At 35.9% G+C, this 27910-nt stretch overlaps 2 protein-coding genes across 7 annotated transcripts in view; one reads left to right on the plus strand and one right to left on the minus strand.

Annotated features, from left to right (window-relative positions):
- Window positions 1-16107, plus strand: part of VEZT (vezatin, adherens junctions transmembrane protein) — an 83798-nt gene extending 67691 nt beyond the window's left edge. For all 6 annotated transcript variants that reach the window (XM_024127240.3, XM_055085252.1, XM_028490458.2 and 3 more), the window contains 5 exons: window positions 1241-1572; window positions 3888-4081; window positions 8593-8693; window positions 10394-10601; window positions 15073-16107. In XM_024127240.3, the coding sequence (XP_023983008.1) occupies window positions 1241-1572; window positions 3888-4081; window positions 8593-8693; window positions 10394-10601; window positions 15073-15587 (1350 nt within the window). In that variant the 3' untranslated portion in view covers window positions 15588-16107. The remainder of the gene's footprint in view (window positions 1-1240; window positions 1573-3887; window positions 4082-8592; window positions 8694-10393; window positions 10602-15072) is intronic.
- Window positions 16108-17223: 1116 nt separating this feature from the next.
- Window positions 17224-27910, minus strand: part of LOC114486420 (uncharacterized protein C3orf20 homolog) — a 49892-nt gene continuing 39205 nt past the window's right edge. Inside the window, exon 4 of the mRNA XM_028490450.1 lies at window positions 17224-21002. Within this exon, the coding sequence (XP_028346251.1) occupies window positions 20973-21002 (30 nt within the window). The 3' untranslated portion in view covers window positions 17224-20972. The remainder of the gene's footprint in view (window positions 21003-27910) is intronic.

The following is a 27910-nucleotide window of genomic DNA, read 5'->3' on the forward strand; positions in this document are numbered from 1 at the left end:
CCTCCTAGCCACCCTTCCTTCCCTTTGCTTCTCTCTCCCTCTTCTTCCCCTCACATATACACACACAAACACACATTTGCTGTTCCCCTTCTCTGCTGTATTTTCCCCATACCCCATCAGACAAGAAGCTTATTTTACTTGTTAATATCTATTACTCCCCCTACTTGAATATAAGCTTCATCAGGGCAGGGATATTTTTCACTTTTGTTCTCTGCTGTATTATCAGCACCTAGAGTACTGCCTGGCACATCATAGGCGCTCAAGAAATATTTGGTGAATGAAAAAATAAAGGATAAAGAAAATCATTTTAGTAACAAAATTCAATGGTTAAATAAGACTTGTGAGATACCTTGTATTTATATTTAAGAATCCCTAGATAGTGTATCTTCAGTGATTTAGAATTTTGGCCTTGCTCATTAAAAAAAAATGAGTTAATAGTAAAATAGGTTTACATTAAATTATCTTAATTCATTATTTGCACAATTTTAAAGTTCATTTAATAAAACAGTTTAAATAATGTCCATTTTCATGGTTATAAAAAAGTGGAATCTAAATTATCCAGAGTGGTAAATTATCCTCTTTTTATTGTCTGCTAACTCCTGTTCAGACTAGATTGTATTTGTTTGTTTGATATTGTCCTCTTGAATAGTACTATCTGGAGGAATCCTTTGCTGCCAGACTCAGCGTGTGTCTTTTGAGAATGTGTGGTGTAGTTTCTCATGCCAGACATCCCTGAGTATGATCACTCTGGGACTGATTTTTTTGTTTTTTCTTATCTATTTCCTAGGCCAAAATAATGGTATAGTTTGAAGCCCAAACTCTGGCTCCATCAATGAGTTGTTTCTTTGGACTTACGTAGGTCCATCATTCCTGCTGTCTCCTTTTCTCCTTTGTGTACATTTTTAAAATAATTCATCAAAGAACATTCATTTCTAATTAGCTATGTCTCATTCCATCAGCATTTCTCTTTTAGGACAGAACTGTACTAAATTATATATGGGTATTAGCTGCTATATTATGATCAGAAGTTCCCATGTGCCATGACTATATAATTTGACATAACATTCTTGGCTACTCTTAGAGTTAGTTCAAACTCAGCTATATTCATTACTTAGAATAAAGTAAAAAGTTTAAACCAGAAGTTAAGATAAACAAATCTGTAGTTTGTTTTGTTGTTTTGAATGTTGACCAATATTTTGTATTGATCTAGTCCTTTTTTCTTGGTTGTTTTTTTTTTTAGGTTTTGTTCCAACTCTGGGTGGCACAGAGTTCAGAGTTCTTCAGGCGATTAGCCCTGTTACTTTCTACGGCTAATTCACCTCCTGGGCCCTTACTTACTCCAGCACTTTTGCCTCATCATATTTTATCTGATGTGACTCAAGGTCTACCTCATGCTCATTCTGCCTGTTTGGAAGAGCTTAAGCGCAGCTATGAGTTCTATCGGTACTTTGAAACTCAGCACCAGTCAGTACCCCAGCGTTTATCCAAAACTCAGCAGAAGTCAAGAGAACTGAATAATGTTCACACAGCAGTACGCAGCTTGCAGCTCCATCTGAAAGCATTACTGAATGAGTAAGTTTAGAAGCTATGTAAGGAAATGTCCCCATGATTAGCAAGCTTCAATCTTGTGCCACTGTGGTTGTTGGCTTGTGTCCTAGCTAAAAAGCAGCAGCAAAATTGAGACATGCAGCCTAAACGATGCTTTAAAGGTACAAATGTAGCAGACAAACAGTGATTTGTAAGTACTGTAATTTGGGGGAGCCATTTATAGTTTTTACTTTACCTGATGTCAACAGAAAACTTAGAAAGATAGGACAAAAGCAGAGAAGTATTATTACATACAGTTGATGAGAAAAATATTGCTGTTTTTCTGAATAAATCAGATTAGGTTTGGATATTTTTCTATAGCATAGAACAAGTTTTTTGGCCCCAGTTGAATAATAAAAATGTAGAATCCATAGTTTATATTTGTTGATCTTCTACTTTGATACTCCTCCTTAGTGAAATGTAGGGTCCAGTCATTTCAGTGAAATTTTTCTGTAACATACTCATAGTATAGGACTGGATCAAATGAATGATTGGGTTCATGTTGTAATCAGGGGAAGGTCATAGGAATTTAATGAGTTGAGAAGATTGTAGTTGATGTACTTAACCCTGGATACCAGGCAAGAAGTAGAAGGGGGGAGGGCAGCAATTGATTTTGTAAGATAAGAAAATGGGCCAGAAGGACTTGAAGTCTCAGTAAAATCAAAAAACTAACTTACTGGAGTGAAGAAGGAGGTGATATACAAGGATAGGAAATTAAGTTCAGGAAGACATTTTAAGAAGAGAAGTTTTTACCCATCAGTTCAAGGTCTGAGATAGGTATATAAGTTTGATGTAAAGATTACAGCATAGGGTAAAACTAAGAAACTGTGAGGCAGGGATGTTCCAGTGGTCTGTTGCTGCCGTTCTAAGAAAACCCTGTCTCCCACAGGAAATATGGGAGATAAGGCAATCTCCACTTGAGTGGGTGGCAAAAGTTGGATCATAATGAGAGGAAAAAAAGATTTCAGTGGAAAGGCTGTGTTAGGCAAAGCCAGGGTCTATAAAGAATTAATGTTTGGCAATAGAATCAGAAATATACAGGGCGTAATGGAATGCATTAGCGTGAGGGAAGGTGGCTCAAGAAGGAGGAGCGCTACACTGGATGGACATGATAATGACAAAGAAGGGCTTTGTACCTTGGTCAGGGATTATGAATGATGCATGGGAAGTATGTTTCCTATTTTAAAATGAAATATTCTATGTATGCTACTACATGTCACCTTTCAAAATACTTTCACTAGAGAGCAAACGAGTCACAAACCATCATATCTGATTTGCTCGTTAGCATTGCCACACACAACTTTTAAAAGTGTTACCTAAAAAATTTTGTGTTTCATCCCTCCCTCTCACTTGTCCCCTTTGCTATTCCCACTCTCACTTGCCTACCCTAGGACATTAACCCTTTAACTATTCTCCTGGCCTCTAGAGTGCAAGATTAATGTTTCTGAGGCATATATATGCTTTCTTACTTATCTGAAAATTTTCACTGGTTTTGGACTATAACAGCTTAGACTACAGTCTGTATAAAGCATCCTACAGAAAGGGTTTGCCATAACCTGACTACAGGCTGCTTTCTGTCTTTATTTCTCACTTCTTTCCTTCAGTCCAGCCAAACTGTATAAATGCCTTTCCCCATGTACCATTTAGAATGACTTTCCTCGTCTTCTGTACATGCTCCGATTTTATCCATCCTTCAGTGCTGCCTCAGAAGTACCTCTTCCTTAGCTGTTCCCTGTCTGTACCCATAGCTGGTAGTAACTTCCCCCTCTTCTGAATTCTTATAGCTGTCTTTATCTCTCAGTCATTTTGTGCCTGGACTTATTTAGCCCAGCTTCAGAGCTTACCAGCTCTATGACCTGGGCAAGTTTCTTCAACTCTCTAGACCTAATTTGGAATGGAAATAAAATTTTAATTTTTTATGATATTGTATTGTTTATGTATAATTTCCCTGATTTGGTTTAAGTTTCTTATAAGTAGGAAATGGGTTTAATTTATCCTTTCAGTTTGTAAAATGCCTGGTATGTATGCAAGAAATACTTATTGAATAAATGTATGAATACTCTTTATAAGCTTTTTTTAAAATTGTGGTAAAATGCACATAACATAAAATTTACCATTTAACCATTTTTAAGCATACAGTTAAGTGGCATTAAGTACATATATATTGTTGTGCAAACATCACCACCTTCCATGTCCAGAGCTTTTTTCATCTTATAAACTTATTTCTTAAATCAACCTTGCGAATTATACATTTCAGTTCGTAGTTTAGAAATCTGTTGCTGTTCTTCTTTATTACTCAGGGTAATAGTTTTTGAAGATGAACTTGAAAAGCTTGTTTGTACTAAAGAAACACAAGAACTAGTGTCAGAAGCTTATCAAATCCTAGAACAGAAATTAAAGTTGATTCAGCCCCATGTTCAGGCGAGCAACAATTGCTGGGAAGAGGCCATTTCTCAAGTGGACAAGTTGCTGCGAAGAAACACAGATAAAAAAGGTACCTATGGGAGAGTTCTTTTGCCTACCCTTATCAGATATGCTTATTCTTCTCTGGTAAGATTTTATTAGGTGTACTTTTTATCTATGTGATGAAACTGACTTGACAAAATTACTTAGTTTACTAAAAAAAAGTTAAATTTATATGTACAAATTGACACTGAATATAAAGTCTTGGCTCTTATTTTTGTAAATAAAAAATGAATATGCTTTGAAAGTTCCCTGAATCATATACCTCCTTTTTAAAAAATTTAATAAAACCAATAGATTTTAATAGTATTATTCCATTATTAGGACTTCCAGAAACTCTTTTCCAGTTAGGGTAATAATGAGTTTGGTAGTCAGGGGCCAGAAATGGAGTTTACTTTTAAGATAAAGTAATTCAGTCATTTTAAAATAGTATACAAATGCTATGTTAGCTGGTACTGCATATTTGTTATTAAGGATCTAAAATGTATTAAGTGCTGTCTGTTGGTGGGAATGTAAATTGATACAGCCACTATGGAGAACAGTATGGAGGTTCCTTAAAAAGCTAAAAATAGAACTGCCATACAACCCAGCAATCCCACTACTGGGCATATACCCTGAGAAAACCATAATTCAAAGAGTCATGTACCACAGTGTTCATTGCAGCACTATTTACAATAGCCAGGACATGGAAAAGAAACGAAATTGAGTTATTTGTAGTGAGGTGGATGGACCTAGAGTCTGTCATACAGAGTGAAGTAAGTCAGAAAGAGAAAAACATATACCGTATGTTAACACATATATGTGGAATCTTAAAAAAAAAAAAGGTTCTGATGAACTTAGGGGCAGGACAGGCATAAAGACACAGATGTAGAGAATGGACTTGAGGACATGGGGAGGGGGCAGGGTAAGCTGGGACGAGGTGAGAGAGTAACATTGACATATATACACTACCAAATGTAAAAGAGATAGCTAGTGGGAAGCAGCCACATAGCACAGGGAGATCAGCTCGGTGCTTGGCGATCACCTGGGGGGGGGGGGGATAAGGAGGGTGGGAGGGAGACGCAAGAGGGAGGGGATATGGGGATATACGTATGCATATAGGTGATTCACTGTTATACAGCAGAAACTAACACACCATTGTAAAGCAATTATACTCCAATAAAGATGTTAAAAAAAGAAAACGTATTAAAATGTGCCGTTATTTAATAGGAGCATCGGAGTGCCTTGTACTGCTAGGTAAAAAGGCAGTCTTGAAACTTTCGGCAAAACTGCTTTCCTTTGGACCCAGATTTTATACTTGTTTTTACCAATTTCACTAATTCCATTGTAAATGGTTGACATATTAATCTTTAAACTTATGTTACAAGTCAATACCGTGTTTATCCCTTGGAACTTTATTATGAGGTTAATCAGATTTATGTATAGAAATTGTATTGCTGCCAAAGGTGAGTAATGCTTTATCATCCTGTTAGTCATTGTTTTGTTTACAGCTAGATCTGTAATACTTTGTTTAATGTCTTAAACAAACTGAGTAAGTCCTTAGATAGTAAAAGTATTAACTTTTTTCAAAGGAAATGTTAATAAGCTAATTACCGATGTACTACCAATAGATTTCCTTTATTTTTTTTTTTTAACATCTTTATTGGAGTATAACTGTTTTACAATAGTGTGTTAGTTTCTCCTTTACAACAAAGTGAATCAGTTATACATATACATATGTTCCCATATCTCTTCCCTCTTGCGTCTCCCACCCTCCCTATCCCACCCCTCTCATGGTCACAAAGCACAGAGGTGATCTCCCTGTGCTATGCGGCAGCTTCCCACTAGCTATCTAATTTACATTTGGTAGTGCATATATGTCCCTGCCACTCTCTCACTTCGTCACAGCTTACCCTTCCCCCTCCCCACGTCCTCAAGTCCATGCTCTAGTAGGTCTGTGTTTTATTCCCATCCTACCACTAATCTCTTCATGACATTTTTTTTCTTAGATTACATATATATGTGTTAGCATACGGTATTTGTTTTCCTCCTTCTGACTTACTTCACTGTGTATGACAGACTCCAGATCTATCCACCTCATTACAAATAACTCAGTTTCATTTCTTTTTATGGCTGAGTAATATTCCATTGTATATATGTGCCACATCTTCTTTATCCATTCATCTGTTGAGTAGTTTTTTAAGGAACCTCCATACTGTTCTCCATAGTGGCTGTATCAATTTACATTCCCACCAACAGACAGCACTTAATACATTTTAGATCCTTAATAACAAATATGCAGTACCAGCTAACAAACTTTTCTCACTAAAATGCCCATAGTAGCCTTGGCTACACAACTTGAAATAAAACTGTTCGTTTGAATTTTTTTAAGAAGCAGGTGCTTTTAGTTAGCCATATCTTTTTTTTTTTAAGTTATTTCAAAATTATAGGAATATCACGAGAATAAAAATTCTAAGTACCGTTCATCCAGATTCCCCAGTTGTTGACATTCTACCACATTTGCTTTATCTCTCTGTGTATCTGTCTGTAAATTCTTTTGGTGGTATTATTCTGAACCATTTGAAAGTAAGATACAGACATGAAACCCCATTACCCCTAAATACTTCTGTTCACATTTTTGAAAAACAGACATTCTTTTACATACCCATAGTATGCCATCAAAATCAGGAAATAGCCCAAGGCTCCTTCAGCTGATGAATAGGTAAGCCATTATATCCACCCATACGATGGAATACTACTCAGAGATAAAAAAGAAGTGAACTACTGATACATTAATAAGATGGAAGATGCACTTTGCTAATCAGAAGAGGACAGACTCAAATCACTGCATACTGTATGATTCCATTTATATGACATTCTGAAAATGATAAAATTTAATAGGAACAGGAAACATGTCAATGGCTACTAGGAGTTGGATATGGAGGGAGGAATAGAGTATAAAGAGGCAGCATCAGTAAATGTTTTGATGTAATAGAACTATTCTGTATCATGATTGTGGTAGAGGTGATTACATGACTCTAATTTGTCTAAACTCATAAAATTGTATATACAAAAAAGTGAACTTTATGAGTGAATAAAATAAATTAGCTTAAAATTTGTTCACCCACTAGTTTTAGCATCCATTGATAGTTCTTGCTTGAATTGGATATTACTGTGATGGTTGCCAAATGGTAATTTTCTACTTCCATTTTCCATTTACACTTACTAGTTGACACTCTATTACAAGGTTAAGCATCCCCCCCTTTCCACTTATTTACTTATTTATATCAGTGTGGATATATGGATTCTTATTTTATTCAGTAGATTGTAGTTTGTTACTTTTATATTATATTGTTGCCCAGGTTGCCCAGAGTTTGACCAGAGGGAGTCCATTCAAGGTGATTCATGTCACCATCATTCTTTGAGCACTTCTTTACTTTGTCTCATACTTTCCCTGCCTCCAGCCATAACATCAGCCTTGTCTCCAAGAAGCCCTCATTCCTTTTAATGGAAAATGACATTTAGAAATGAAGATCTAGGTGCTGGGTATGCTCAGAGCCACTGGGATGTTACTTCTTTTACCACTTCTCAGTGTACAGAGCTGTGAAATACATCTGTGTATATACATGTGTACACTCCATCTCTGTTTCTGTATCTGTCTATCCATATATGTTGTAAGCCATGAGTTCATACCCATACCTCCAACTCAATTCTAATACCACATAGTTTATTCTGGCCTTCACCCCTCTATATTTGTTGCTCTCTTTTGTGATTATGAGAAGCTTGGCTATCATTAGTTTCAATATATTTACTTATTTACTCAATCCTCTGTATGTAACCAATCGCCTGCTGCTGTGGGCTAAGTCACATTTCTGCTGATTCACACCTACTGAAGGTTCTTCCCACCCCAGCCTAGCTTGCTTTGACCACACCAGCCCATGCCAGCCAAGAGTCCCCCCAACTCTGTTCCCAACCATGTATCTATCATTACTCTTAAAAGGTAAAAACCTAGAGGCTTAACCCCTGCTTCTTGAAAGTAGAGAGATAATGATTAAAGATAGAGAGCTGGACATGAGGCTAAGTAACCCTGATATTAGATGCCTAGAGGCTTAACCCCTGCTTCTTGAAAATAGAGAGATAATGATAAAAGATAGAGAGCTGGACATGAGGCTAAGTAACCCTAATATTAGATGCCAAACACCAATTTTAAATAATTAAAGTTAAGCTCACCTGGGTGATCTTTTCAATCTATTTACTTGTGAAACTCATTTCCAATCCTAACTTCTCCTGAGAATAAAAATAGTATAAGCAAAGTGCAAGATCAAAGTTTGTTTTTTGTAGGGAACAGGGGGTCTGTCTTGAGCCTGTTTCTGTGCCATGAACAAAGTTGATTGTTCAGCGAGTATTTAGAGTACCTACTGTGTGCCAGATACTATGGTAAGGTGAAAAAGGGAGAGAAAAAACAGGTTTTTCTTCTCCAAGAGTTTAACTTAAATTGTAAATCTATAGATATTACTCTTGTTAACGTTAATAGATGTTCACTCATTTCTGTTTCTTTTTAAGGCAAACCTGAAATGGCATGTGAAAACCCACACTGTACTGTGGTACCTTTGATGCAGCCTCCTCTACACATTGCAGACAAGGATCCAATCCCTGAGGAGCAGGTAAGGGTGAAAATTGCTTTTTTTTTTCCCCTGAAGAGTTTCACGTACATAACTTACCTACCTTTCTCTGTAAGTGACATGGATAAGTTCATGTAAGTTGTTGAATTTATATTTCTAATGAACTTCAAAATCACAATACAATGTATTGAACTTACATCATATCATTAGTTCTTAGTGCCTTGAATTTGTATCCATTGAATCTACCCACACATTTTCCTGTTTATATCTAATTGTCCATTTTTTAAATACTCAGAAGTGATGAAATGCATTAAAAATTAGTGCATTAGCAAAGGTACCTTCTGGGATGCTGGAAATGTTTTTATCTTGATCAGAGTGGTGGTTTACCAGTACCTGTGCCTATGTAAAAATCCTATACATTTAAGATTTGCGCATTTGGCTGCATGTATGTATGTTATACCCTTTATAAAACACTTTTTTAAATGATTGCGTTAGTTGTTGACAACAGATTGCTCATTCTGAAGAAGGCTTCTTTTCCTTAGGTCATAGTGTCTATTCAGTATTCTTAATTGCAAAGGGAGACCAACCCTACTTAGTTTAACCTACAAGAAATTTGTTTAAAAACATTACATAGCTGACAGAATATTTCAGAGGTCCAGATAATCAGGCTTGAAGCAGGCTGGGGTAAACAGCCAAAATCACTCAAAAGAACTGTTCCAGTGGCAACATCACTGCTAAGTCACTGGGTGCAGATGTTGCCACTTGCTCCATCAGTGTTGAATAATGAAAACTATCTTCAGAACCTCTACCTCTGGAAACTTGATCTGCCACCATCCTTGCCGGAATGGATTCCTCAAAATGCCTATTTCTTTCTTTTCTTTTTTTTTTTTTTTTAACATCTTTATTGAGTATAAATTGCTTTACAATGATGTTTTTTTTTTTTTTAACATCTTTATTGGAGTATAATTGCTTTACAATGATGTGTTAGTTTCTGCTTTATAACAAAGTGAATCAGTTATACATGTATCCCCATATCTCCTCCCTCTTGCATCTCCCTCCCTCCCTCCCTATCCCACCCCTCTAGGTGGTCACAAAGCACCAAGCTGATCTCCCTGTGCTATGCGGCTGCTTCCCACTAGCTACCTATTTTACATTTGGTAGTATGCCTATTTCTTTTATAACAAACTTCTGAATCAGATCTGATCCAGGTACACCCGATTAGAGGATCTCAACTCATTTTCCTTAACCATAACTGCAAGGAAAGCTGAGTAAGCAAGGATCCTACCCTCTCCCTTAGAGATAAGGAGAACCATAAGATGAGGTGTTCCCCAATCCTAGCAATAGTGTTCAAACTTCCTGGGAAGTCAGAAAGAACCACAAATGTCTACCAAAGAAGACTAACATACCTGACCACCTCCCCAAACCAACAGCCCTGCTAATTTTGATTGGTTTTGACAAAGCTAAAGCTGTAATCTTGACTAGATCTATAGAATGGTATCAGAGTAGAAAAATAACAATCGAAGTTGTTAAACTTCTTATCCACAACCCTTTTTCGTATCAGGTAAGTTTTTTTAAGATTTCAATTTATCTGTGTTTGCTTTGTTCGCCCAACTGTGCTTTAATGACCTGTGCCAGGAGTCCTCATTTTTTTTAATCTTGGAGATCAATAGGTGCAAGTAAATGAATGCTACTAGAAAATTGTCCTCTTGAAGTACAGTGCTTTTTCTTTTATTCATTTTCAGGAGTTAGAAGCTTATGTAGATGATATTGATATGGACAGTGATTTCAGAAAGGATGATTTTTATTACTTGTCTCAAGAAGACAGAGAGAGACAGGAGCGTGAGCATGAAGAATCCAAGAGGGTCCTCCAAGAACTAAAATCTGTGCTGGGATTTAAAGCATCAGAGGCAGAAAGGCAGAAGTGGAAGCAACTTCTATTTAGTGATCATGGTAAGCACTGACTTCAGAGTAAAACGTTATTTTAATGTAAGGGATTCTTTTTTCTTGAACTATAAATCTTATTTTAGGTATAGAATTCTTATGGTTATAATTTTAGGGATCCACCAGTAAGTATAGTACTTTTTCTTCTAGACACAAAATTAATTTGATCAACAAAAGAGTGGGGGGGCTTCCCTGGTGGCGCAGTGGTTGAGAGTCCGCCTGCCGATGCAGGGGACACGGGTTCGTGCCCCAGTCCGGGAGGATCCCACATGCTGCGGAGCGGCTGGGCCCGTGAGCCATGGCCGCTGAGCCTTCGCGTCCAGAGCCCGTGCTCTGCAACGGAAGAGGCCACAACAGTGAGAGGCCCATGTACCACAAAAAATAATAATAATAATAAAAATAAAAGAGTGGGTATATAATCAGATTGGGAATACGAAATTAGACTTTTTCATCGGTTATTTGATTTTTTTTAACTAAATTTGTTTTGAAATGGGTAGTGAGTTGTGAATAAATTGATGTGTTTTCAAATTTAGTGAATTTGAGATTCTAAACTCTGTCCTATGTTGATTTTATAATTACTGTAATAAAACACAAAATTAATAACTATGTTCACTATTAAAACAAATGAGTTAAAACCTAGGGCCTTAACTATATCATTAGGTTACTTAATTGATCTGAGCGCTTTAGTAGATGGGAAGCAGAGATGCTTCTGTGCACGCTGTCTCCATACTTGGATTCGGACAAAGTTGAATGACTGGTAATACCTAAAATTACCTTAAACTTCTTTATGTTAACCACCCTTCTTTTCTTTAGTCGAACTTCATGGGAGGCAGGAGAGGGAAAGAGGGGAAGCTTAGTACTTGACAATATCAAACTAGCTAATTCGTAATTCAGGAATTAATTCCTATGGATTTCTAGGAAGGTAGAGTGGGACTTCCCTTTCATTTTAGAGTATGTGGAGCCTCAGAATCAACTGCCTTCTCTTCCTTTTCTCTTTTTCACTAGAAGTATATAGATTACTTATACTCTGGAAGGTTCCTCGTCGTTCTCTTTTCTTCTCTTAGGAGCCCTGCCATCCTCCCTTGTCCAGATGTACACTTCTTGGTGTTTTTTTAATTTATTTATTTTTGGCTGTGTTGAATCTTCGTTGCCGCGTGCAGGCTTTCTCTAGTTGCGGTGAGCGGGGGCTACTCTTCGTTGCAGTGCATGGACTTCTCATTGCAGTGGCTTCTGTTGTTGCAGAGCACGGGCTGTAGGTGCACGGGCTTCAGTAGTTGTGGCTCTCGGGCTCTAGAGCACAGGCTCAGTAGCTGTGGCACACAGGCTTAGCTGCTCCGTGGCATGTGGGATCTTCCCAGACCAGGGCTCGAACCCATGTCCCCTGCATTGGCAGGTGGATTCTTAGCCACTGCGCCACCAGGGAAACCCCCAGTTCTTGATTTTATCCTTCTTTCTTCCCATTGGCCCCTTTTGTAGCCCAGGTCCTCATAAGATTATGGTCGTATATTGTGATAGCCTCTTAGTTGACTTGCATTTTCAATACCTTTTTCTTCTAAGCTATTCTTAGAAGATAGCTTCTAAGTTTTTAGGATAGCTTATATCTATCCTTGAAAGCTACTTAGATTTTTCTCAAACAGCACACTGATAATAGGTCTCTATCTTAAAAATCTATGGTGGTTCCCCCTTTCTAATTGTATTGAATATAAACTCCTTTTCCTGGTTTCAAGCCTCTCCATCATGAGTTCATCATATCCAATTTTATTCCCCACTATTTCTAATATAGATATCTTGTGCAGGCTTTCTCTAGTTGCGGTGAGCGGGGGCTACTCTTCGTTGCAGTGCATGGACTTCTCATTGCAGTGGCTTCTGTTGTTGCAGAGCACGGGCTGTAGGTGCACGGGCTTCAGTAGTTGTGGCTCTCGGGCTCTAGAGCACAGGCTCAGTAGCTGTGGCACACAGGCTTAGCTGCTCCGTGGCATGTGGGATCTTCCCAGACCAGGGCTCGAACCCATGTCCCCTGCATTGGCAGGTGGATTCTTAGCCACTGCGCCACCAGGGAAACCCCCAGTTCTTGATTTTATCCTTCTTTCTTCCCATTGGCCCCTTTTGTAGCCCAGGTCCTCATAAGATTATGGTCGTATATTGTGATAGCCTCTTAGTTGACTTGCATTTTCAATACCTTTTTCTTCTAAGCTATTCTTAGAAGATAGCTTCTAAGTTTTTAGGATAGCTTATATCTATCCTTGAAAGCTACTTAGATTTTTCTCAAACAGCACACTGATAATAGGTCTCTATCTTAAAAATCTATGGTGGTTCCCCCTTTCTAATTGTATTGAATATAAACTCCTTTTCCTGGTTTCAAGCCTCTCCATCATGAGTTCATCATATCCAATTTTATTCCCCACTATTTCTAATATAGATATCTTCTTCTACTTATATCTATCTAATTAGACGATGGTTGCTGTTTTTATTAATGAAAAACATATATGGTGATCCCTTTACCAGGAATGCTGTCCTCTCCACCAGTGTCTCCTCCATGAGTCCCCCTCTTACTGCTCCAGTCCTACCACCTTTCCCACCACTACAGACCCTCACACCTGGGGGCACTCTAGTGAAATGAAAGGACATCTTGAGCAGCAAAGTATATAGTAGATGAACTTCCCAGAAGCAGCAGTAAAAACAGAGTTCCTTAAACTTGCTTGTGCATATATTTATGGCCTACATAAATCAGAGATTAAGAGTATTATATTTTAGACACTGTTGTTTCCTATGCGTTCAATTTTTTTTGTTTCTGTAATTAAATTGGTCTTAAATAGGGGCTTTATTATCCCCCACAGTATTCATTTGGTAAATTACTCACTCAACAAGTAGATATTAAGATACTGTTTACTGCTGTATCCCTAGCACATAGATTGAGAGACAAAAATCCCCATACTCCTGAAGGTTTATATTCTAACACAGAGTTAACACACTAGTCAGTTGATGCATTATACAGATTACCTGCCCCCACTTAATTAACAATAATCAGGAATATCAATCAACTTCTAATATATGTTTCATTCTTTAAGAATTAGCAGATTTATAGACTAACACTGTACATGAAATCTGAAAATAACATTGTATGTGAACTTATATCCTTTTTTATTGTTTAGTATTTTCTTCATGTGGCTTTAAAATTATCTTCTTGACAGTATGGGTAAAGATATAATGATGAGAGAAATGTATCTCTTTTTCAGGTATGTGTTTTCCATAGTTTACATGTGAAAAGGCAATAATGCTAATTTAGTTTGTGAAAATAAAAAGCTGAAACCTTAAAATGCTTTTCCCATGAAAAATTTCAGTACATCTTCCAGAGTTGTTTTCGTCTCTGCCTACAGGGGTAAAGTCCGAATGGAATTAGAGAGGGAAATTCTACACTGGAACCTGCTGTGGCCATTTTTTTCTGTTGTTGCTGCTTCTCTAGTGGAGTTACTGCAGCTTAGGGATCTGTTTCTTGGAAATGGACACGTTTTACAAAATTATTTTTTAAATAAACGCCAGATCTTCAAGATGTGCTTTTTTTTTCTTCCGTCATGCTTCATAACATATTGTATTGTACTAACCCCTCATAATGGGAGGAGAGACTGCCTAGCAAGCAACCCACTGCCTACTAACATCAAGAGGGGCTAAATAAAACTTCATTTTCCTTGAAAGGACAACTTCTGCCGTATGGATATAATATTTATGTATTACGCTTTGTACAGTAGTTGATCTGGAATGCAGGTTTTATTTAATTTTATATTTTTTCTGTGGCATTACAAAATGTGTACAAGTTTTGCCTTTATTTTTATCAGGGTCTTGTTAGGTGATTGGCCAGTGAGTTGAATTGTATGTTGCATTTTTTTCCCATGTTGTTTTAACTTGTAAATATATATGTGTTGATGATAGGATGATTACCTGGATTACTCTTAGGTGTTTTATCTGACATACTACTAGTGAAAACCATGCTGCTTATTCTTTAGTACAGTGGTTCTCAAACTTTAGTGTGCATCAGAATCCAGTGGAGGGCTTGCAAAACATAGCCAGTCCTCACTCAGTTTCCAGTTCAGTAGGTGTGGGATGGAGCTGAAGAATTTGAATTTCTACCAAATTCCTAGGTGATGCTGACTGATGCTATTGGTTCAAGGGCCACACCTTGAGAACCACTGCTTTAATATTTTGAATAAGAGATATGTGAGGTGTTGTAAAATATTCATCAAAACCCCATCTCATTTCATATCTTAGGCATTTTATCTCTTATAAAGTTCTCTGGTTTTATAAATTTACATTGATTTACTGGCAAGTTTTATTTAGCTTTTATTTATTTATTGTTCTTTATAAGAAAAAACGACTGGGAGTTTAAATTAAAGTTTAAATCATTGCTGGGTTTTTAGTTATTTTCTTTCTTTCTTTCTTTCTTCCTTTCTTTCTTTCTTTCTTTCTTTGTTTTTTTTCTTTGAAGCTGTGTTGAAATCCTTGTGTCCTGTAGACCCAGTGGAACCCATAAGTAATTCAGAACCATCAGTGGATTCAGATATGGGGAAAGTTTGTAAAAATGATACTGAAGAGGAAAATAATAAACCCTCTACAACCGACAATGAAATAAGTAATAGGACTGAGTATTTATGTGAATACCCTCTAGATGGTAAAGATAAAGACAATTCTGCAAATGAAGTCTTCCTCCAAGGAGCTGAAGAAAGAGTGTATTACCAATGTGAGAGTGAAGATGAGTCCCAGCAGGCTGATGCAGGTGGCCTGGCCCCTGCCCACCCAACCCACGGGGCCTCACCGCAGCCCTCCATCAAGCAGAGGCTGGCACAGCTACAGCTGTCACCGGATTTTACCTTCACTGCTGGCCTCGCTGCAGAAGTGGCTGCTAGATCTCTCTCCTTTACTACCATGCAGGAACAGACTTTTGGTGATGAGGAGGAAGAACAAATAATGCAAGAAAATGAAAATGAGGTAGAAGAAAAGTAAGAACCAAGATTTACATTAAGGATTTTAAATTGTTCTTTTTTGTGAAAGTGTTTTAACTTCAAGACTAGATATTCCACTGGAAAGGGAAAATGAGTGTAAGTTTACTATATTTAAAGCTAAGATGTGAATTTACAGGAAGAACCCTGGTTTGAACAACTGATCTGAAAAGTCATTTACCTGTAAATGGCAGATCTTTTAGGAAAATAAGAGAAAGGTAAGGGCTCTTTTGAATAAACTGCTACTTTATTTTCGGCACAACTGATTGATCTTGGAAATTCTTTAAGTATCTTTAATAACAAATGAATTTATCATTTCTTGCCAGAATTTACTACCATAAAATGACTGGGGTAATTCTGTTGCAAGAACATTAACATTTAGTATGGCTCCTTTTTACTGTATTCTTGCAGTTAATGACTGCAGCTATCATGTCAGTAACAAGTTGTTTGTATTTTATTTTTGTTTATACCAGTCTTAAAACAAAGATACACGTTCTGAATAAAAAAAAATTGAATTCATGCAATTGATGTGTACTGGGGTTTGGAACTAAAATGTAGTTTCAGAATTACTTGGGTTATAACATGTGTCTTATGTTTCCTTGTTCGTATGTGTATTCAGTGGTTAATTTTAAGATTTCTAAATGATCTTTTAAAAAAACACATTGTACCTTTTTAAGAATTACCCTTTCAGTTTTGTGTGTTTATCTTTTTCTGTTCTTGTTGCAACGAAAAGAGATGATATCAAAGTGGGATCCCTATAGTCTGAGGCCTCATCCTCAACTTTGCAAAAAAGTTCCTTTTATCAGTTTGCCTAGAGATAATGGGTGCCATTAACACAAGCAGGTCACCATGCTGCTGCTTTCTAGCCTGAAGCTGTACCCTCTCCACATTAATAAGATTCTGGAAACATCCTGTCGGCTTCCTGGAAAGCATCCTTGTCTCCTTAATACTTTATTTACAGACTACCTCTTAAAAGGGGTTGCTTTCCAAATCGTCCAATCTCATCTGTTTTGTGTTGTGATTACATTTTCAAAGAGTGATATTTCCAGGAGTATGTTGTTTTTTAATACCTATAGCTCCTATGCAGTGACATAGTTTATAGACATGATTTGAGGAAAATGTAGGAAAATTCAATTTATGCTGCTGTCCTAGAAAGGAAGTTGTGAATCTAGTATGCCTTTGGAGTTAAAAAATGCTTTTGAATTCCTGTAACTTAGCACTTCAAGTGAGTAAATTTTCATATACCAAAGGGAATTTTTTTTCAATAATATAAGGAAATTTATTTTTTATCCTGAGGAAAAACTTGGTTATGCTTTATATGAATAGTAGCGATCCTTTGTACTATAAGTGATTCTGCCTGTTGCTAAATATTCTAGGACTTAACCCATAATTAAGCTCTTAGGAGCAATATCTTAGGGTGGGCCTAGTTTACCACTTAGATAGTTAGCTAAATTTCAAGAAAAAATCTTGTGTTGTAACTGACTATTATATTCTTACATAACAATGCTTAAAGTTTATTTTCATTTTAAATTGCTTAGTTTGCCAGACTCCTTTTTTTCCTTGAATTTAGAAGAATTACGGAAAAACTTGGTAATCTTTCTCTTAATCTGTAACCTTATATAAGAAGAATTAGAGTTTAATAATTTTTAGTTATTTTATTGTATATGATTTTTATTATACCAGCTTGGGGAAAATATCTTCATAATATCAGTTTTATTTAATGCTTTCTAAGGTGATACTTTTTAACATTGAACGACTAATTTTAATCAGGAATTCCTAACCTTCCAGTCTGATCTGTTTTATTCACTAGTTGTTACTTAGTTCCATGAAAGTTCTACTTACTGAAACCATGAAATAAGGATCTTGGAATTTTAATTGAATGTTCTTTTTATGTAGTTTTCAAAATTTGTCATCTTTTAGAATATTTCCAAGATAAAATATTATCTTTCCTGTGAAAATTCCTAATTTTCTCTTATAATAGTCTAAAAGTCGGTGTTTTTCTGTTTTTTTCATGGGGCCACCTGCATTAGAATAAATTGTAGGTCTTATTTTTTTAATACAGATCTGGGGCCATACTCCCAATTATTCTTAGTTGGTCATTTTGAAATGAGACCTAGCTGATGTTTATACCCGGTAAAATCTAAGAACTCTGTCTAGGACTTTATTCTTCTTGCCGTGAATACCTTAGGAAATAAAACAAATAAGTCCATGTAATATAACTAGATATTCTTGTTACTTTTCAAATAATATTTCACTTTTTCTTATCAGGCTTGTGAATAGTTTTAATAGCTGCCACCCTATGTCCAAAAGAAGCCCTCTGGGGAAAATATTTTGTGGGGAAAATTTGTAATTGTGCTTTCCAAATTTAACAGTGGTATTTTGACAGAATAATTCTTGTAAGGAGTAATATCCTAACAGCTTTTAATATGAACGTTTCCATCGTTTATTTTAAAACTAGTACTTAAGGTAAGAATATATGAAAAGAGGCATTTAGGTCACTCTTGAAGACAAGATTTTTTCCCTTTGCTTACCGTTAGGAAAGTCATGGCAGTAAATGATCTGGTGACAGTTATCATATCTTAAATCCGCCCCCCCTTTTTTTCCCCCCAGCTTTCAGTAAAAGTCTACATATCTGGCCTATCTAGGGCCAGATTCTTGCTGGTCTTTGATTTGCAGTCTGCTGCTTATTTTCACAAGTTGTCTGTTTTATCTGACTCCATAAGTTAAGACCTCATTAAAATTAATTGTACTTAACAGCTTGTGAATATATTTCATTAGGAACTGATGCCTTGACTCAAGTTTGATTTCTGAAGTTGAAGACAAGCAAGTCAGGAGAAACACATTTAAGGCAAATTACTAAGGAAATTTAAGAATATGGGTTTAAGGGTTTAATACAGAAGGATAGATCTAAGTTTAAGTTCCAGAGCCATCATTTAAAGGCTTTGAGTGCAGCTGATGTAATAATATCATGGGGAGTTTTTCCAGCAAAACCGAAATTCTCTGAATAGCTAAATGATGTTTGCAACTTCTGACTTCTCAGCAATAGTTAAAAAGGAAATAAAACTTTTGAGGCTGGAAAACAAGATCTGGTTATATTAGTAACTACTTAATAAATATGTTAGAAAAATAGGTTAAAAAATTTAAAACTCAATTTTCTTGAAAAATAAATAGTAATATTCTGATTCACATAATGAAAACAGTAAAGCTTTTAATGTTAAAGTATAGAAAGAATCAAATTCTGATATGTTTCACAAAATTATAAGTCAACGGAGTGTTCATCAAAAGTAAACCCTAGAGGTCATTTCACTCTGGTGACTGACTTTTACTTACACATCATCAGTAATATAAAATATTTTGATAAATTACTAGAAATCATGTGGGAAGAAAAGTTCAACGGGTTTGGTTTAATCATAGTATATTGTTTCTGTATCCAAACAAAACAAGAACTAAATACCATAATGCTGTGGTATAACTCATTATTTGAACTAAAGTGGATATGCCATGAATGATAACCAGAGAAAACATAGAGATTGATTTATTCTTCCAATTCTATTTATAAGACATATCTATGCAAATCACACTTAAAATTACAAAATGAAGCTACAAATATTTTAGAAGAGAAAATATGGGGGGGAAATATCCTAAGTACAGTAACAATTCATTTATATCATCATTGACAGGTGACTAACTTGCATAAGTTAATTTTTCAGTTAACTGAAGCAAATCAATTTAATCATTAATGTTTTTAAAACAGTTTTATAAGAAATATTCTAAAATATACTTGATACTTGTCCATGTTTTCTTTGTCATCTTTAAGAACATTACTTCCTATCATGGGGTGATAAACAGAAATTCACTTAGGGGCTACTGAGATATATAATGCCCCTTTACTACATGACCTTGTATTGCTATGCTTTTTGAGTTATGTCTGTTTTTCACGGTTTCTCTATCTTCCCTTTAATCAACTGTCACTTTTTGCTGCTGTTTTGTGTGCCTGCCTTCCGCACTAGGCCCTAATTTGCTGCTTCTAAGCTGCTGTGGACTGAGAAACCAGATTGCCAAGCTTGCTAGAATTGTGTCTAAAATAAGAGTAAGTAGACTGAACAAAGCTTAAGGGGCTTTTCTGTCAGTAAAGTGCATGGACTTTGTGGTACCTGTTTGTCTGCTTAGCATACTTTTGTTTGCCTCTTAGTTCTTTACTAAGAATTTGCTTAAAAATACCCGTTTGAATATGTGATTGCCATACATTTAAAGTATTAATTCAGTTTTTATATGGTGATGTTTCTAGGACTTTCCATTAATGAATTCAGCTATAAAAGAAAATTTGACTATCATCTTTGTATAAATCATTGTGTATATTTTAGGGAAATGTTAAATATTCTGTTCTTGTTAAATGTTCTGGTATAGTATGCAGAGTTAAAACTTAGAGCACTGTAAATGGACTTCAACTGTGTTCACCAAGATTTATATTCTAGAACTAATTGGTTTGAGACTAAACATGCCTGGCTAATTTAGTAAGAACTGCCTAACTGAATATTTGGGGAATGAGTCATTCTAGATATCCCAGTTTTCTATGGAGCTTAAATCTCTTTAAGCATTTAAAAATTTTGAAATAATTTCTGAAGGATCTTAGTTCCCTGAGCAGGGATCAATCCCGTACCCCCTGCAGTGGAAGCGCAGTCTTAACCACTGGACCTCCAGGGAAGGCCCTGATGGAAGTGTTTTTTAAACTTACTGTGTACTGCTGTCTTCTCAAACAATATATGAAATAAATTAGATGTCAAAATGATTGTTAGTAACAGTAGTTTTACTGTAATAGACTAATTAGGCACTGAGAGCTATATGCCCCTTTACTAAATAACTCCATTCTGCTGTGCCTTTTTTGTTTTCTAATAGTTCTGATTCCTCTAATTCATATTAGTGCTCACTGCAGTGTGCCTGTAGCAATAGACTTTCTCCATCTTCATAATGCTTCTAGTCTGCTTCAGTTTTGGAAACCAGGTGACTAAGACAGCTAGCAGAATGTATAAATACAAAGTAAGAGTAAACTGACTCAGTGAAGAGCTGAAAAACTGGATTATACTTAAGTGCGTGGATTTTGTGACATCTATTACTACCTATTTCATTGCTATCTTTAAAATAAATGTACTAGATTAGATTCCTGTTCTCAAAATAGGAGAGCTGTTAGCATTCAAAAGGAACCATTTTGTTTCCATACTTTACCTTCTATATATTTCACTCCTCTAATTTTTCGGCTCCGATTAAAACCAGTCCACTCAAGTTAGCATTTTCTATAGTACTTTCTATTTGAGTTGGATGCCACATGCTGCTAAGAATTTCTTAGGCTGGGTTGTTTTTATGTTGGTTTTGTTTTTAGAGACCTGTATCTTCATTTCCAAAACATGAAGTAGGTTGAGCCCTGGAAAATAAGGAAACTTTTCATTGTTGATACCATAGAGAATTGAGAAGTAATAAGGTTTTTAGACTGTAGACAATTATACACAAAGAATTTATTCTTTGATTATGCAGGTTTTTAAGACAGTATCTTTATTTTCATTCAATTAAATGTGTATTAAAAGCTGGCCAAATGTTACAGTGTTAGATCTAATGATATTGACAGATACTTGAATGACTAAATTCCCACTGTCATTCTATATTTTGCATGTTTAAATGATAATTTAATATGTTAATTAATCAAGCATGATGATTTTTCTCGTGAAAAATAAACATTAAATTTGCATGTTCTAATGACTGCAAGCAAAATTCAAATGTCTAGAAAGGGGTATTTGTCTGGGATTAGCATTGAACAACTTGGTTTTACCAACGGGCTGATTGTGTTTTAGTAACCATATGTTAATTCATCCTTCCATCTAATTACAGGGTAATTAGAGAATCAATCTACTTATTTTATGGCCATGCCTCAAAGTCAGCTTTCAGTTATTCATGCTACTAGAAGGGAATTATGATATAGTATTCATCAAAAAATAGATGATCCAAACCAGTTTCTTGAGTTGAGGCTGCTATTACAAAATAGCTATGAGGCCAAACTTGGTTTGGTGGTACAGGAGAAAAATCCTCTTTGAGTATAGCTGTGAGAGGAAAGTGATTCTACTTAGTGTAATTGCTATAAACCAAAAAGAGGGATGAATTGATTCCAGAATTCACACATATAAAAGTTTAACGTGAATAAGGAGTTGATTTTATGGATATCCTAAAATGTGTGATAAATTAAAATACATTTGATAGTGTTTTAAATGCTGTAAATTTTAATATATTTTAACCTGTTAGCAATTAAATTAGTTTGCTTCATCCCTATTTACTGAATTTCATTTGGCATATATCAAACATGTTACTGCAGTAGGACAGTATTTAAGTTGTGTATGCTTCGGAATACACTATTTTAAAAAGTGAATATATTCTATGAGATGTTGTACAAATATATTTTTCCTCTCATATTTTAAGAGTTTCTCAAACTAAGGGATAATTTTACTATTTTGGACTTGACATTTTTCACTTTGTAGCATTTCTTAAAGGTTGGCTACCTACAAATTATTTTATCATTGAACATATTTTTAAAAACTAAAACATGTCTTTTACAAGTTTATTCTTTTATAATATTTCCTGAGAAATCACATATACTTTCTCCCCTCCCAAGGCAATCTGCATTAGCTCCATTTCTAAATCAAAGTATTTTCTGCACTTTCATTTCACCAACCTGTACCTTCTGTTCATACTATGACTTAAATAATGCTCACTCAGGCACAGTACTAGCATCTGGCAATGTACAGAAAGCTCCAGATATGTTACTCCCATCCCTTAAAGACTGGCTTATGGTTCTGGTACAGCCCTGGAGTTCCATATGAGTGAAAAGCCCAGAAGTCTGCCTGAGCTGAAAGCACTCCCAAGGAGTTTGGTTTTGTTTGGGTTTGTTCTAGGTATGGTCCCAGGGATCCCAGATCAAACCAGGCCCCTGGGCCTATCCTAGAACCAACCTAAACTCGCGCATCATTCCTGGAACGTCAAAAGTATGAAGACGGAAGAAAACCTGAGGCTGACGAGACATCCTGCGTTCACTTTTTTTTGTATGTGTGCCTACATGTTAGCAAGAATTGGTTGGTTAATCCTTCTAAAATAAAGGGATGACAGTGGACAAGATAAAGTCTTACCAGACTTTGACATTATAGTAATTTATCACAATGGGAATGTGGTATGTAATATGGTTATTATTAATTGCCAGTGAGAAGAATTGTTCTTAATTATCAGGTCTCTATTTTTAGGTTAAACAACTTAGCCACCAAAACAAATTCTCCCCCAAATTAATGATTTCTGTTTTTGTTTTTCTCAAAGACTTTCTACTCAACAATATTATTATCAGTCTCATTTAACTAATTTTTCATAGTTTCTAAAAGGTATTAGTGTTTGCTTTCTGGCTGCATTGATAAGTGATTTAAACTCTTGTTTCTGGAATCTAATGCCTTTTTCTTTTAATCTTACTGAATCTACCACATTGCCTTCAGCTTGCTTTTTGAGGTTCAGATCCGGGAAGAACCTTAGCATCTGTCCCTTGTTAGACACAAGGGACACACTGTCCCTTGTTAGACTCGTTGTAGGCTACATTTTAGAATCTGCTGTGGTTGATGAAAATCTAGGATGATAGAGTGGAGATGGTTGATACCTCACATTTTACAAAAGTATTTTGTAAGGTTTTTAGCAGGTTTCTTTTGTTTCATTCCCTGCTGCTCTGGATTTTAAAAATATTCTGACCTAGTTGATTAATCAAATAGTCTCACATCGTAACTGTGGCATCGCTATAGTCACCTAACATGTTTTGTTTAATTTGGAGGACAATATTTCTGAAAAGGCATTGAAAAGACCCCCAAATCCAGAGGTTATTTATTATACACAATGAAAATGTATACTTTTGGTAATACTGGCATTTCAGTAGGTTTAGACCATGTTAGAAATAATTGCAGACTAATCAGGGACTCTACACATGACAGGAGCTGAAACTGTGCTGTTCCTCCAAGCCTTGTCACACCAGAAAAATTGGGTCAGTGAGGAATCCTTTAAAATAGGACTGTGAGCCTGTTGAAGCTCATTCTGAAGAACTCAACCCTGGGATTAGTTCTGTACTTACATGTATTATGTAGATGCTTCATCCCACAGATTCTATTATTTTTGCCTTTTAAATCGTATTATGTTTAAGCTTCTCTCTCAGTGTTTTTCTTTTCGCACAGTGTTTTCCTGTTTGCATAAATCGAAACACTGTACATGTTACTATGTATATATATATATATACATATTTTTTAATAAAACAGTAGACTTTGGATCTAATGATTTTGGATTTTGATTCCTTTTAAAGCTAAATGATTTAAATGCTTTTTATTGTCTTGTAAATTCACTCTTAATTTATGCCTCAAGTCTTCTCATTCACTTTTTCTCTGATGAACTATATAGAATTAAATAGGTGAGCCTTATATTCAGCTTCTGTCAGAATTTATGACATTTTGTATTTACACAAACATGAAAAAGTTCTATCATCGGCATTCTTGTATGAGTGCACTAATCTGCGAGCATAGTTAACTGTATTTCTTGACAGAGCCCACCTTAGGTTTATGTACAATAAGTATTCTCAGTTAGGGGAGGGCCTTTGTACTCGCTTTTAACATTGTTACATATGAACACTGAAAACAGGAATTTGTGTCCTGTCCAACAGAGCTCAGGGCATGTTTAGATAGTAAGTTTCTAAAGTCTGCCTTCACTTTAGATACTTAATGGAGTGTTAAGCTGTATTTTTAAAATATAATTTAAAAATATTCTTTCAGATATGTTTTAATTTTTACCTTTTGACTACTTATATAGTAAAACTGTACATTTCCAACCTTAATTGAAGACTTGAGAGTATAACTTTTTTTAACACAGTAATTTCTTTAATAACTTTATGTATTTTATTATATTGAATTTTTGTCAACTGTTTTAAAAGATTTTACCAAAACCCAACAGTAGGTTTGTACATATCTGTATTATTGTTGTTCCTTCTAAGCTTAAGAAGTCTCCAATAAAATCTGTACTTCTTTATATTTTGTACCATTTTTACTCTGGTGTTTGCAACATGAATTAGCCAAAAGATAAAATTTCTTTTTCTCTTCCTTCTTCTGTCTCTATTTTTCTATTGTATTTCTTCAGAATTTATTAATATACCCACAAAAGACAGCAGTTGTCTAGGAAGGCCTTGGATTCATTAGTCTTAAGTTTTGTTTGGTCAGTCAGGTGCCTCACATTGTATTAAATATTTTATCAGAGTGAAAACAACAGATTAAGTCTAAAAGCTCCATTTTAACCATTCTCAGTGGCTGTCAGCCACTGGATACATTCTAATCCTGTTGTATTTGTTGACTTATATGGCCTCCCTGACAGAAAGGACATACTGAACTAAGAAGGGAGTTGATGTCCAATGGATCCTACTTGTCCTATGTAATAAATGAATGATTGGTTTTAATTTTCCTAAGCTTAGCTATAGTCTTGGGAACATTTGTGGTAATTCCACAGTGGCTCTGCAGATTGAATGCTGGTTAAAGAGAAAGTGGCCTTCCTCAAACTGAACTTTTAAATTAAAAAGCTACCTCTTTGCAGAAAAGATTTGAGGCAAGGAATAAATATTCATAAAGGCAGTTCTTGAAATTTGGCCCTTGTCTGGGATTTGTTAATTAAAAGTGTGAGATAAGGTAGATTGTATATGGTTACTCAACCGGATTCTGAAGTCATTGGGTAGGAAATATCCCATATGATAATCCCTCCTTGTCTTCACAATTTGCTTTTGAAGGTCCTTAGCAGATGTGCTATAACCATTGAAAATAAAGTTGGCAAATAGTAATTTTCCCCAAATGTACATCTGTAAAAATAAAACACTTTCAGAATCTGACCATATGAAAAGTAGTCCTATCTGTTTGAAGTAAGATCTTAGGTGTGTCCCTACGAGAAAATGTTTATTTTTATATACAAAGTAATATTAGGTAATAAACATGATCCTGGAACTTGAATTTTTTGTTTGAAGATAAAGAAACAGGCTCAGTAATTTTCTCACTTACAGTCATACACATGGAGTGGCAGTCCCAGTATCCCAACCAATTCTGAAAAGACACTAACATCTGTTCATCATTATGATAAGCTACTTGTGGATACTTTTCATTTTACAGTTAACCTCTAAGATAAAGTACAGAGCCCTGAATTTGGAAGTCAGTATAGTTGGATTATGGACAAAACTACTTCTCTAAGTCTCAGGCAAATCACTTAACTATAATGAGCCACAGTTTCCTGAGTAAGAAAAAAACCTAACAATTGTGATTTATGAATTAGACTTGACCTCTAAAATCCTCTTCTAGTAGTAAAATTCTCGAGATTGTCTGTTTCTTAATAAATGTAAAGCCAAATCTGTCATTTTGTTCCAGGGTACAAGAGAGCTTATATTTATGCACAGGTGAGCATCTTGAAAATTACTCAACTTTTAGAGATTAGAAAGGTTAAGAAGAAGTGGCAGGGGAGGGAGATAGTAAATAGTTTTAAAACAATGTAGCTGGTCCAGCACAGAACAGAACCTGCTAAGGACTAAGTATACCTTATTTTATTTTATTTTTTTTTTGCGGTACGCGGGCCTCTCACTGCTGTGGTCTCTCCCGTTGCGGAGCACAGGCTGCGGACGCGCAGGCTCAGCGGCCATGGCTCACGGGCCCAGCCGCTCCGCGGCGTGTGGGATGTTCCCGGACCGGGGCACGAACCCGTGTCCCCTGCATCGGCAGGCGGACTCTCAACCACTGCGCCACCAGGGAAGCCCAGTATATCTTATTTTTTAAAGCAATCCAATACACGTATTTAACAGGAGAGTCTAAGAATTCAAAAGGAACAATTCTCTCTGATAACATATTATTTCTTTCCCCTTAGATAACATAATCTTTAAATCATGAAGCGATGTCCTATTGCAAGGTTTTCTCTGGGAAGAGAATTTTCTTGTTTTTCTTCATTTCAGCAACAAAAGAATCTCTCGTTTCATATCTAGGACTATCTATAGCCAGTGCTGGCCTAAATGGAGTTTGGTGTGGTTCTGTGATCTAAAACACTTTATTCTTTAGCACCCATGAAGCTATTAGCCATGAAGCTACTTACCTCGCCTGTTAGCCAAATTACTATGTACAGTATATTATATATGTGAATATTTTTTAAAAGATCTGAAGAATTTAACTGATAATCTCTTAAACAGTAACATAAGGGTGACTTTTAGCCAGTTTTTTCACCAGGATAAATGTGAAACACTTCTATAATAGGGGAAAAAAGTGTAATTTAAGAAATTGATAAGTTGCAAATGTACAGGGTTATATTCATTCATATAAGCCATCACCGCTTAGGTTAAAGCTGGAGGCTAGAGAAGAGGAGACAAGACTGCAGTCCTCTGTTCTTGCAGAAATAAGTTGGTCAAAATACAGAGAAATGTTAGGCTAGAAAAAAAAACCCTTAAGTTTGTATATGTCCTGAAGCCAGGATATGACCTGACACAGTACCAAAATTCAAAATGTTTTCTTACTGAAATCATGTTGAAATTGAGTTTCAGTTGAACTTCAAAACCTGGAATAAATAATCCAGAGGTTCTCAGCATTTTATCAGCTAAGGACCCCTGATGCTATTTTCCCCATGGGCCCCATGCTTTGAATAATTTTCATCTATCACATAATATATATTAATTAAAACCCTGTAAGTCGCACACCCTCCCAATCTCTCTCTTTTTTTTTTTTTTTTCCTTTTTTTTTCTTTTTTAAACTGGCCAAAGCTATAACGGCCTTTTAGTTTGAGTGTGTGCTGCATGCCAGGCACTGGTCTTAGTGCTGAAGACAGCAGTGAACAAAACAAAGCTTCTGCCCTCATTGAACACTAGAGAGGAGGGTCAAGAGGAGGGTCAAGACCACTTAATATGTTGGGTGGGTCAGCTATACAGAAAATGAAGCCAAGTAAGGGATATGGAGGATGCAGAGTGCTTTTTATATAGGGCAGTCAGGTATGAGGGAGTGAGGGAACCAGCCCCACAAGTAGAAGAGTATTACAAAAGCAGTAAGTGAGAGGGCCTTGAGGCAGGAACTTAGAAGCAAAGAGGCAAGTGTGGCCGAAGCCCCATGAGAAAGGGGCTGTCCAGTCAAGGAGGGCCTTGGAATGAATAAGGCTTTTACTTTGAGTTAGGAAGCAACTGGAGGTTTTTAAGCAGTGGAGTGACATGACTTAAGATTTTTAGTGTTACTAAGTTTAAAAAGCATTCTTCCATGTGGATGTCTGACAGGGATGGGG

This window comes from Physeter macrocephalus, chromosome 6 (assembly GCF_002837175.3).
Source record: "Physeter macrocephalus isolate SW-GA chromosome 6, ASM283717v5, whole genome shotgun sequence".
NCBI classification, from domain to species: Eukaryota; Metazoa; Chordata; class Mammalia; order Artiodactyla; family Physeteridae; genus Physeter; species Physeter macrocephalus.